Source organism: Lytechinus pictus, chromosome 5 (assembly GCF_037042905.1).
Source record: "Lytechinus pictus isolate F3 Inbred chromosome 5, Lp3.0, whole genome shotgun sequence".
In the NCBI taxonomy this organism is placed as follows: domain Eukaryota; kingdom Metazoa; phylum Echinodermata; class Echinoidea; order Temnopleuroida; family Toxopneustidae; genus Lytechinus; species Lytechinus pictus.
This window is the reverse complement of record NC_087249.1, coordinates 41,220,288-41,233,478: the sequence shown is the minus strand read 5'-3', so window position 1 is coordinate 41,233,478 and position 13,191 is coordinate 41,220,288. Positions and strand designations below refer to the sequence as shown.

At 35.0% G+C, this 13,191-nt stretch overlaps 1 protein-coding gene across 1 annotated transcript in view; it reads left to right on the top strand.

Moving 5' to 3' along the window:
- LOC129261416 (uncharacterized) overlaps positions 1 to 12,386 on the top strand; it is a 28,936-nt gene extending 16,550 nt beyond the window's left edge. The window contains exons 8-15 of the mRNA XM_064100396.1: positions 979 to 1,036; positions 1,523 to 1,667; positions 2,421 to 2,460; positions 3,431 to 3,482; positions 4,362 to 4,548; positions 5,820 to 5,943; positions 7,136 to 7,226; positions 9,379 to 12,386. Coding sequence (XP_063956466.1) covers positions 979 to 1,036; positions 1,523 to 1,667; positions 2,421 to 2,460; positions 3,431 to 3,482; positions 4,362 to 4,548; positions 5,820 to 5,943; positions 7,136 to 7,226; positions 9,379 to 9,456 — 775 coding nt within the window. The 3' untranslated portion in view covers positions 9,457 to 12,386. The remainder of the gene's footprint in view (positions 1 to 978; positions 1,037 to 1,522; positions 1,668 to 2,420; positions 2,461 to 3,430; positions 3,483 to 4,361; positions 4,549 to 5,819; positions 5,944 to 7,135; positions 7,227 to 9,378) is intronic.
- Positions 12,387 to 13,191: the final 805 nt, after the last annotated feature.

The following is a 13,191-nucleotide window of genomic DNA, read 5'->3' as shown; positions in this document are numbered from 1 at the left end:
TGCAATGCATGCACTGAGCGCCAGTGATGGTAGCTCGAGCTAAAGCCGGGGTAATAATAGCAAGCACTTTGTATCCTCTGGCAAAAAGCGCTATATAAATCTAGCTGTTATTATTATCATTTTCATTATTATTATTATTAATCTTATTATTATTGCAATTGTGAGTTGTATGACTTCAAGACATATTAGTGACATTGCTGTTGAAATTTTAAGTGAAGATCATAAGTTTGTTAAGTTTTTTTTCCACGTGGCGTATATAAAAGATGTCAATGACGTCATTTACAGTAGGAAATTACAAAACATAATAATAATAATAGGAATTTATATAGCGCCATCTACATGTATCTAGAAATATTCTATTCCTAGGTGCGTTGTAATTATATTACCCCAGCTTTAGCTCGAGCAGCCTTTCAGCGCTCATGCACCTGGGTTGAGTGCAGCACAATGTGGATGAATTTCTTGCTGAAGGAAATTACGCCATGGCTGGGATTCAAACCCACGACCCTCTGTTTCAAAGTCAGAAGACTAATCCACTGGGCCACAATGCTCCATCAGAATACAAAGCATGGTACAAAATAAATCTGCACAAAATTTTGACCGTAATTACATGAGACAATCATCATCAATCCAAAGTTTTGAATTCAGTCTCGTCCCCATGAATGGGGGTAGCTGGTTCCTCCTCACACTTGCAGCAATGGCCCTCACCCCCTGCCTCCACTTTGCCCAATTCACTGCATCCTGGTTCTATAAAAAAATACGTGGGGGGAACAACAAAGGCTTCTCCCAGAGCAATATGGTTAAAAAATAGATGTAAACAACAAAACAGTCATAAATTTGTACATAAACATGGAACCTACCCCCCCCTTCCTTAAGCAGGGATTCTAAGTGGTGTTTGTGGTACATTTCATTAAAAAAAAATATGCTGTATATTCTATGATTAGATAAGTGTTGTCATATTTGTTTCATGTTTCATTCCAGGATTAGAAGAATATTCAAGATGTTTGGAATGGAAGACTTTACAAGAGTCCGCATACAGGTAAATATTTTTTTTTCAAAGACACCATAAGGTGCATAAGGTGCATAAGGTAATAAGACGATAAGACGATGAATCACAATTTACTTCCTAGCTTTCATAGAATTGATTAACCCAATGAAATTTTTGTCAAACAGTTTTTAATATGCTTTCATGATTTTCTGTTTTGGTTTGTTTTATTTTCTTTCTAACCCAATTATAATTGAAAGTCAATGTGATAGGGACTTTGAAAAGTTATTGTATCTGTATCAAGTTTATTATTATTATCATGATTAAATCAATCTGATAAAGTCTTCTATTGTATGAAAAAATCTCCCAAATATTGTACTCACACCAACTAAATTCTTTTGTACATTATTTACCATACTTCTCACAAATTCTACTCAGAACATTATTGAAGTCTCATTATTCTCGATATAGATTCTGTATATTGGTAATGATACAATATATATGTTTATTTATAATTCTTCTTATACCTAAACTTGACAGATGCTTGGTTCAGAGGAAACGTATGGAGCTAATGCTAGAGACCTGAACCCAAGAGAAGCTGCTATCTGGTTAGCAGTAGAACACCCGCAGAAAGAAGCCTTAGGCATCTTTGCTATGGAGCTTGCTCCAGCCGGTACAGGCATGGGTAAGCAAAAGACATAGTTGAAATTGAAGAGATTTTTTTATAAGTATTTATAATACTGTGCCCTGGGAGTGATTTTTTACAGGGGGTGCTGATGTAAATTTGACAAAAAAAATGTCACATCTAAATGAAGTTGATATGCGACCCAAGAAATTTGACATGCAAAAAAAAAGAAAGAAAAGTTTCACGAAAAATGTAGGTCATTTTGGTTATATTTATCCATTTTACCATACCTACCAGAATTCCAGGGGGTGCTGCCAATGGAGAATAATACACGCAGCACCCCCCAGGAAAATATTGAGGGCACCCCCAGCACCCCCTTTTCCCATGGCCATGTTAATAACTACATGTACTTATGACTAAGGTAACTTACCCAATGGTTGAAATTATATAAATTTTGTATGAAAAGAGGCTGAAGAGCCAATTCTAGAAAGCCGAAAGCCTTTGACACATAAATGGTATCCTCAAATTAACTTTGGCAACTGCACATAGGGTTCAGAATCCTATAGACTTTATGTGGCATTGGGTGTTCTAATAATTGTGGCCACCACTGTAATATGTTGTATTACTTTGTTATCTTCTTCTCTCTATATCTTCTCTCTATCTTTCTCCTCCCACTTTCTCTCTTTCTTTCTCTTCCTCTATCTATCTCTCTTTTTCTTTGTCTCGCTCTCTCTGCTGTCCCCTGCCTCTCTCTTTAATTCTGTCCTCAACCTCCCTTCTCTATCTCTCTATTCATCATCTCTGATATCCTAGCTCCTGGTTTGACTGGCCTGATTGGTGGACGACCAAAAGCGTAAGTTTTATCATATTAAAAAAAAAAAAGATAATTATGTGATCATGTGTAGGTCATATACATACATGTATATCTGAATAAATGCAATTTATTTCAACTGCAATGTAATTGACAAAAGTACTCAATTCACATATTTAGAGCAATGATGATTTAGTTTATTTTATTCTTTTCAATTCAGTTTAGATTATTTCAAAATCATTATATATAGATATGTATATGTCTATAAACTTGAGACAATCAAGTTATTGTCTGATTATGAAATTGGACACTAAAATGAAAAATAAATAAAAATGGTTAAACATAGTTCGCTAATGCCCTACAAATGTTTTTTTTTCTTTTAGTCATTCATGTGCAGCTTATATTCAGTGAAATATATATTCTAGTTGCTAAAATATGTCTGCAACGTAAGCCAGTAAAGCGAGAAATGTGAACATTTAATAAGCCAGTTCGTAGTTCCACTCTGCGCAAGATCAGAGGAAGGTCATTGGTACTAAAGTGATATGGTGGTTTAAAATTTAATGAGATAAGCACCAACTTTGATGTCTTGATTATTCATATATTCTTTTGATTTGTGTTTTTGATTTACATCCACAAAAAAAACCCAATGCATCCACAAACGACTATTATTTCACTGTTTGCCAATTACATTGTACAACATGCTATAATATGCATTCAAATTAGAAATGCAACAAATACCTTCATTGAGTGTTCATTGATGTGCTATTCTAGTCACTTGGTCTATTCAATTTCTTCATCCTGCTATGTAAAGCATGCTTACGTAATATCTTGCTTTGAAATCTGCCTATCATAATGAAAGAAATGAAAGGTCATTTGACCAAAATTGTCCATGAAGTAACTATGAACTGGTCTATTCTCAATGATCAGTGAACCAACATGGTGAAGTATGTAACCTCACCATTTAATGATTTAATCATTGTTTCTCTTTGAAATCCGTCCATTTCTATCACAGATCACCGATCTTGAAGCTTCATTCATTCCTCTACCCCAAAGACAAGGTTCCAGTAAGTATAACCTTCATCAAGGGGGTGTGTCAAGAAAGTAGTCGGCACTGACTAATTATTCAGTTCTGACAGTTACCATAGTAACAGTAAGAGACCAGGGGGGTGTTTCACAAAGATATAAGTATGACTTCGAATTACACTTAAATGCTGATACGTACACGATATGCAACATGCAATCTTATTGATATATACGCAGTAGTGCGCATCCTCTAAGCATGACCTGGGGCCCGTTGCAGAAAGAGTTGCAATCAAACCCAACGCAAAAAATCTTGCACAACTTGATTTTCAGCCAATAAAGTACCCGTATTCGGGATTTGTGCTTGATATTTTGACTTGCGTTTAAACGCAACTCTTTCTGCAACAGGCCCCTGACCAATACGCTCATGCCTTTTATAACGCGCGCAACAAGGCACTTAAGTGCTACTCTAAGTCATACTTAAATTTTTGTGAATCACTCCCAGTGCTCGTCATCCAAACAAAATCAAGGATTTCATTGAAATTAGCAGAGATGGGGGCAGGGGAGCAGTCTCTGCAACTTTCCTGTGTCATATTTATTCATAACTTTATTTCCAGCATCTATGTACTTTTTCTATCGCCCCAAGGGTCTAACAATTACATTGATCAAACATTCAGAGAGTTCCTTTTCAAGTTTCACCAATTTTCTTACAATCTTTCCCATATTTTGTAATAAATAGGCTCTCATGTATCTTTCTGTAGCCATCGCTTTCTATTAAAACTAACTTCATGTGAGGGTGGACTTTCTATAGAAAGTAAAAGTGATATATAAACACCCTATCAATTGGCAATAAAAAAATCTTTTGAAAAGGTTAGATTTCCATGACAGCAATAGTTTCACTCCTCTTTGCTTGAACTCTGCAGGTAAAAGTTGACGTAGATGGTACAGAAGAAGAGTTCACTGTGTTGTCCAATCAAGGAACAGAAGCAGGAAGCTCCTCCGACCTGGAGCCCGCCCCCGTTGGTGACCTTGAGACAGGTGAACATACGTTTGATGTTGGTCAACTGGCGTACACTCGCAGCGGAGACAAAGCCAATTCTGCCAATATTGGTGAGTGTTAGAGAGTAATGTGCCATTTAAATTTGGTCTGAGTATACTTTACCCGAACGGTATGAACCCTGTAGCCTTTTGAGGTCAAAGGTCAATGATTAGTTATCAACTTGAATGTTATTGGTTATTAGTTCCTCCATGGAATTACTGGAGGTATTGGATCCAATACAATGGGCAATGATTTCAAATGAATTTACACAATTATTTGTGATGCAAAGAATTCCTGTTCCGTTAACGATTACTTTTTGCGTCATTATTTATTATTATACACTAAAAATTGAGTAATTTCCACATTGCTTTTTTCCCCAAATACCAATTATATCCTCTGCATCCCGTGCATCAATCTGTTTCATTTTCATGAGTCATAAGTTTGTACTGCTTGTTTGCATGTTTGGCACTACTGACCAGTGTGGGAGAGCCGTTCACAGGAACAAGTTTTCTCTTGGTGATTGCTGACCACCAGAAACCACCAGGACTGAAAAATGAGAAGAATGCTGGTTATAATTTTGAATGAAAAAGAGGGAATGTTTAATGTATGTATTTCAATATCACACAGTTAATACTGCTTCTACATGTACATGTATATATAATTGTGTAACACACATGAGACTGCCTGGCTTTGAGTGTCACGGTTCACGATGAATTTTATGAAATGTATGGGCATTGTGGTCTTGTGGTTAAGACACCTGTCTTTCAATCTGAGGGATGTGGGTTCAATTCCCAGCCATGACGTGTTTTCCTTTAGCAAGAAATATACTCTCAATGTGCTGCACTCAACCCAGGTGAGGTAAATGTGTACCGGCAGGAAGTAATACCTCAAAAAAAAGCTGTGAGCACTGGAATAGGTAGACTAGCTTAGCCGGGGTAATATCAGAGCGCATTGAGCACCTAACAAGGTGGATATGTGTACTATATAAATCCTATATTATTTTTTTATCATTATTATTAAATCATCACATCTCACCTGGTTTACAGTCCTTTAAAGAACTTCACTTTTGATATATCTCAAAATATTACGCTCTCTCTCTTTTGTCACTTTTTCGCCTCTCTATTTCATCTTCAACTTTCCTTTATTCCACTACCCAACAGTCCTATCAGGACTAACGACATAATGAACCATTGGGCTCTTTTATTCATATAGTCTCATAATTGTGATACCCTTGTGTTATCGTTGGAGACAAAATGACTGTCTTATTCCTTGTCTTTATCACCCTACAAATTAATTATTCCATTTGAGTCTCAAAATTGTTTACTTTTTTCCTTTTTTGTAGGTGTGATTGCCAGACATCCATCTTACTTGCCTTACCTGAAGAAAGCGCTCACATCTCAAGCTGTTCAGGAGTACTTCCAGCATGTCTTTGAACCAACAGAAGAAGGAGAAGAATTGGTCACCAGGCAAGCAAGAATTTCATTATTTTCTTTTTCATTCTTGTACATGTACCTTAACACAGGTGCTGCTAGACACTAACTGGCCTTCGATTGCAATTTTTATTTGGAATTCATAGATCAATCTTGACTACAGCAAAGTCAGTTTACTGAAGTATAAGTGTAAATTTGACTGCGAACAGTCAAGAATCCATATAGTCTTCTCTTTCAAGAAGTATATATTTTTTTCATGATTGTAATTCCATTCGCTTTAATTCTGCCTTCGATTTGTTTTTTCCCGAATTTATTTAAAATCTATTATTTGACTTTTTGTGTCACTGATGATGAATATGTACTTTCTGTAAGAATTCTAATATGCATTTAGTTCAATTAGGACTTTAAGTTTCTTGAAATATAATTAAATATTCATATTAATGTATACAGGATAATTGGAGGGGAGTTTGATTACAGTTTACACCACTTTCTAAATTCATGCATTGCATCTTCATTAAAAAAAAGGTGGTCTTTCTTTACTGTTAATGATGATTTAATCAAAGCTTCGGTGACAAGTTCATGACATCTTCCTAGCAAGATATAACATCAGATGAAATAGAGAAACACATTAATTCAATTTCAATTTATTTATTCAACCATCATCAGGTACAAACAATTGCACAAATACATACCAATCTTGATAATCATATACAAGTACAAACAGAATATATAGCAAAAAAAATAGAATGATGGTTTGGTGACCCCGGAGAAAGCAGAGCTTATAAAAAGGGGCCACCAAGTTAAAATATAGAATAAATAATGATAATTACACTAAGTACACCGATGCAACAACAGGGGGAAAAAAACGGGAGGGGGACTTAAAAAAGGGAGTAGGGACTTTTGCGGTTTTGCAAAAATCCAGTGAAGAAACACAGTACTGAGTACTCCCACCTATGCCATATGATATGAATTTCATAAATTGCCATGTAAAGTGATGTCTGGTAATTAATTATAATGGTTTTCATAGGAATGTTTGAGAAAATGTCTCTAAATGAAAAGAAAAGAAATCAATTTTAATTTTCTGAGAAAATGTGTGGTCCTGAATGTGATTGTCTAAAAATGTATATTTTGCTTTTTGTAACATGATCAAATAACTTCTGTAAATTGATTTTTTTTGTGTGCTTAACATGTAGTCTCATAAACTGACCAAAATGTTTGTTTTTGACAGGTATGAGCTACCTGGCTTGGATGCACTTAACTTTGTGCTCAAGAAGTCTCTGGGAGGTGGAGGTGTTACATCCTTAAGGAGTGATCCCCAGGTAAGTATTAAAGGTCAAGTCCACCTCAGAAAAATGTTGATATGAATCAATAGAGAAAATCAGACAAGCATAATGCTGAAAATTTTTTCATAATCGGATGTAAACTAAGAAAGTTATGACATTTTTAAGTTTTGCTTATTTTTCACAAAATAGTTGTATATGCAATTTTGTCACATGCAAATGAGAGAATCCATGATGTCCCTCACTCACTTTTTCTTTTGTTTTTTATCGTTTGAATTATACCATATTTCAATTTTTACAGATTTGACAATAGGGACCAACTTGACTGTACCATAAAATGTTAAACAGGGGTAATTCCACATGTTCAAGGCAAAATAAAACTTTGTTTCACAGGACAATGAGGAGAAAATTAGAATATTTCATATTTCTTATAATAAAATGTAAAAAGAAATAGTGAGTGAGTGATGTCATCAGTTTCCTCGACCGGGATGTGCATGTAACTATTTTGTGAAATTAAGCGAAAATTTAAAATGTATGACTAAAAATACTGCTTTAGTGCCAGCACTCACAAGATATTTTACATGTGATTTTATTGATGACTACGCAGTAGCGCGCATCACTTGATCATGATCTGACCACTTTTTATTTGAAGGTTTGTATTGTAATGATATGGAGTTATGTCAGGCAAGCACACAGTGTTAACACTCCCTTGGTCATTGTATTTGAAATCACTCAAGTGTATGTACCAACTATTGTAATGCAGGGATGCCAGTGAATGTACTAGTGCTTGAATTCCACACTCAGTCCTATAACTGTACATAGGCACACATGTACTTGGGTTAAGGTGATACAACAGTTCCAACTAGAGTATTGACATGGTGGCAGCGGTGGGATGAAATGAGATAAGTACGTCATGAAGCCTAAGAATTGTTGCAATTCAGCCTTGTTGCTTGGAATTGACGTTGCTGTGATGTCAGCAACCTTCTGGGGATCCAGTTGAATACCATTCTTAAAGTAGACGTTCCCAAAGAAGTTGATGCTTGTCTGTCTAATGTGACACTTACTCGAGTTCAAGGAAAGACCACGTTCTGCAGCTACTCTCATGAAGTTGAGAAGATTGTGGTCATTTTCCTCAATTATGCGTCCGAATACAACAATGTCATCTGCTATACAGACTGTTCCCTGGCAACCTTCGATAACCCTATCCATCTCTAGCTGGAATATGTCTTGGCTCACACTAAGACCAAAGGGTAAGCGACAGAAGGCGTAGCGTCCAAACGGCGTTTGGAATGTAGTGAGTCTCTGGCTTTCTTCATCTAGCTTGACGGACCAGTAGCCACATTTTGCATCTAATTTGGAGAAATACTACATGTTGTGGAATCTGTGGTTCAATTCCTCCAAGGTCTGTTGTTTGTAGTGAGGTCTGATTAGGGCCTTGTTCAGTCTGCGTGGATCTAAGCATACACGAATGCTTCCATCCTTCTTTGTGACGTATGTGAGTGATTTCCCCATTCGGTTGGTTCGGTGATTGACTTGATTTCTAACATATCCTCTTCTATTGATGCACCTTTTTGTGTGCATTCATCAATGTGTTAAGCAAAAATATGCACTTCTGATCATTATGAACAATTATAAATCTGAACATGCATTTAAATGAATGAATGAAAGTACAGTTGTAGTAAAAATGTTTACATGTACTTTTAAGAAATTACTGCATTTAGATCAATATCACATTCCTGTATGTCAGTACAGGAAATGTAAAAGCTGCTTTCGTTATCTCATAAAAGACACCTCTTACTTTCATCTATTTCTTTTTTGTCTTTCAATACCATCTCTTTCTTTCAACTATCCAACAGTCATTTCCAACACCAAATGCATTGGTGAAGCGTAAGACTCTTCTACATGATATGACTTATTGCAACCAGGAATTCAAGCGTGATTTTGAATCAAACCCTAGTCTCAGAAACACCCTCAGAAGTGATAGCATAACCATAATCGATATAAAACTGATTTTAGAATCTCATATTTTTCAAACTTTTTGATGAAATCAACCATGGGAGAGATGATCTAATACTCCAATCAATTTTCAGGCAAATTGTTATTAAAGTCATTCAGATGGTAGGATACATGTATATCCTGAGAAAGTAATTTTACTGCCATTGCTTTTTTATTTATCTATTTTTTCATTTAGGGTAAAGCATATGGACAGATGCTCCTTGACTTCAAGATAGAGAACGTGCCGGACCTCATCTCACGGGCAAAAGAGTGAACGAGACTGATGACGGAAATGTTTAAAGAGAAAATACGATTGTTGGAAAGACAGAGATAATTATTTTGAACTATAGAAATGAATTATCAATCTCTTGCAATGATTCGTAGGACAGAATATTGTATTAAATTGGTCCTCTGCAAAGGATTGCTTTTCAACTGCCCTAAAATAGCAGCTGAAATGGTCTGTCCGAACATTTGTAGTAGTCCCATGCGTGGTGACTCTCAACAGAATGGAGCCAGTTCATTTTTTATCATGTGGGGATTCTAGTGCCTTACCGCCAACTCTGCTTTTTGGGTATAACCTCTCTTAATAATTGCGTTGAGGCAGTTTCTTATCTACTAAAAATCACAATTTGAATTGCTACATTTTCTTTAAACTATTGTGCCTCATGTGTACTTGGCTGTATTTAAAGGTATGCCTATTATGTTTTGTATGACTATGCAGTTGCAGATTAGAGAACTCTGTAGGACCAGTCATTCTGTCATTTCTCATTAAAGTAATCCTCTTTTGATTGAGTGTACATGTCGGTCCAATAACCATAGTATCAATCAAGTTTGCCAATCGAAGTTATAACCTATTCAAGTAGGTCCATCGTTTTATACCGCTTTCATCAAAACTGATTATTTAAGTCAATAATTCTGTACGTTTAGGATTAAATCTTCTTAATTCTAAGTCTAGTGAAAGTAGAAAAATATAACAAAGAACAAGGAGTTCCTTTCAATAATAACTGTGAGTTTAAGTAATCTGTGCATTCCAAATGAAGAACTTTGCGGGATCTGTATAATATTGCATTTAAAGGAATATGACAGAAAATAAGAGTTTTGACCAATGTTCAAATTATAATATATTTGGTGTTACACTTTGTAAGTGCATAAGAATCAATGTGACCAATATTAGAGGCATGTTCTGTAGTTACTGGATGATTACATTTATTATCATGGTTATTCTATTTAATGGCGATAATGTGCAAGTGTGTGATAAGGTAATTCCAGTATTCAGTATGGCACTTGTTCAACAAGTCTTTGACTTTCTCCCATTATTAAGTTTTTTTTTAATTTGTCCTCTAGAATAAAGTTATAATGTAGTGTTTTTATGTTCTGTAAAATGATTGAATCATTTTTTTCTTTACTAGTATTCCATTCCTGTTGATAAATCATTATTATCAATTATATTCATTTGGTCATGCTTTCAAAGTGCATGTGTGTATATGTTTGTTAAGGACTTGAGATTGTATCATAAAGTAAAGACTTAAAGGAAAATGAAACTTTTGGAACAAGATGGCTGGTGTGAAAACAGAAAAATAAAAAATTCAGATCAATGAAAGTTTGAGAAGAATTGAATGAATCATAAGAAAGTTATGAGCACTTGAAGTTTAGATCATTATTGTAATGTAGTTCCCATTGGCAATGCGACAAAGATGTGTGATGTCACATGTGAACAACTTTCCCATTGCTTTTGTATATATTTCACTAAAAATGTCTTTTTTGTTACATCTATCAATAGATCTTGATTTTTTTTCTATACGAGGGCTTATAATGCATATTTTCAAAGAAGATATTATGGATAAAGACTTTTTATGACCATTTTGGGGGTATTTTATAGTTCATCAAAGGGGAAGTTGTTCACATGTGCTCATAATTTGTCATTATTTGTCCGATTTTTCTCGAACTCTTTGATCTTATTCTTTTATTTTTCTCTTTCCACTCAAGCCCACTTGTTCCAAGGGTTTCATTACTTCCCCTTTAACTAAAATTCTGTTTACAAAAATATAGATGTTATCTTGTGTAAAAGTTTGTTAAACGTTATCTTTCATCATGCTTGTCTGATTGCTTGCTTGCTTACTACCCAGGGGAGTGTTTCATAAGGCAACTTGCCAGTGATTGTCAATTTGCTCTCAGCCAATCAGATGCAATCTTTTCAGTAGCTTATAACAATTATAGGTGAAAATCCTTGACTGTTTGTTTTCATGAAATACTTCCCAGATTTCCTTTTCATCTGTGAAAGAATATCTTATCCCATTACTTATAATAATATAGGATTTGTATAGCGCACATATCCACCTTGGTAGGTGCTCAAGGTTCTCCTATATTACCCCGGCTAAGCTAGTCTACCGATTCTGGTGTGCCCAGCTTTTTGAGGAATTACTTCCTGCCGGTACCCATTTACCTCACCTGGGTCGAGTGCAGCACAGTGTGGATAAATTTCTTGCTGAAGGAAATCACACCATGGCTAGGATTCGAACCCACGGCAAGAGTCAGAACCACTTGACCACGACGCGCCCACATTATTAAGGGTGATAATTCAAATGTTTGTCATAATATGAATTATGAAAAAAAAATTCAAGTCATTACTCTATGCAGGTAATTTTGTAACGGTTTGAAAATGATATTAATAATCAGCACTTGGCATGATGTTCTAATCTCAGGGATATTTCTTGTCTATTTAATTATGCTGAAGAAATGCATAATGAAATTAAAAAATGCTTATGGTTTGTGTTGAATAACTGACTTCATCAAATTAAATTAGATCAAATCAAGAATGATGAAGATTTGTTTTAGTACACTGACCTAGCAGCATACACATCTCATTGCATAAACCCTTGAGAAATTTCATTTGTTCTTATGGATGCCAAGTTATTAAGTGTTTAAAACTGTTATTTGAATAAAACAAACACCATGTTGCTTGTTTGATGAAATTATGACAATTTGGGGTTATTTTTTTAAATGAAAGCATGCATATTAGAAAATCTATTATTATAAAATGTGTATAAGTGGTAGTTATGGTCATTCATTGTAAATTGTATTTGTTAAAATTGTCAAAGTATAACTTTTATATCGGTGATCGTGGTTGTCATTCACCTATCATTGGATTCTTTTAAATTGAAATGTTAAGACTTTATAAATAATACAAGAGAAAAGGAAAATGAATGATTTGTCTGTATTATTACTTATCATTTCAATGCATTGAGTGTATTATCTCTTTTATTTGTATCAAATAATTTGAAAGAGGGAGTGAGAGAGAGAGAGAGAGAGGGGGGGGGGGGGACAAAGAGAGAGTTGAAGGGGGTTGCAGGTGATTATGCAGCATACTATAAAGAATAAATGCTGCTTTAAAACAATTTGTTATGCAGAATATTAGATAAGATACATTGACTGTGTCGTTGTATATACAGAAAGGGAAAGGATCTTCATGGTTGATTCTGACAAAGCTCGAATTTGGGATTATCTACATGTATATGGTCAGATTGTGATGAAAAATATAGTTGTTATGGTGCATCTACGATATAGTGCTGATGTGCACATCCACAGATATTCAGACCTTTAGTATACCAGTCAAACTCCCAAATTTTGAATGATACAATATTCTGTTTATTACTTTTTTTTAGATGTTGACTGGGTAATAAATAGAATTTGCCTAAATCTCCATGTTCATTGAATTCCTATATAAAAGAGTATTGAATAGGTTTTGCTAGTACTGATTAATTGCTAACCTTTGTGTTACGGTACCCTGGAGCCTGAATCAAAGGGGTTAAGACCAGGTAAATTTGCCATTATGGCAACTACCATGGTAACAGAACTCCTTACCCAATCACAATCAAGGTTTTCTTAGAAGTTACAATAATGGTAAATTTATTTGAGTTGCGAGTTCTGAAATGTACAGCCCCTGACTCATTCTCACACAAAATGCTTTTTCTGAAAAATATGTCCTTGATTTCCACCACATGTGTATACT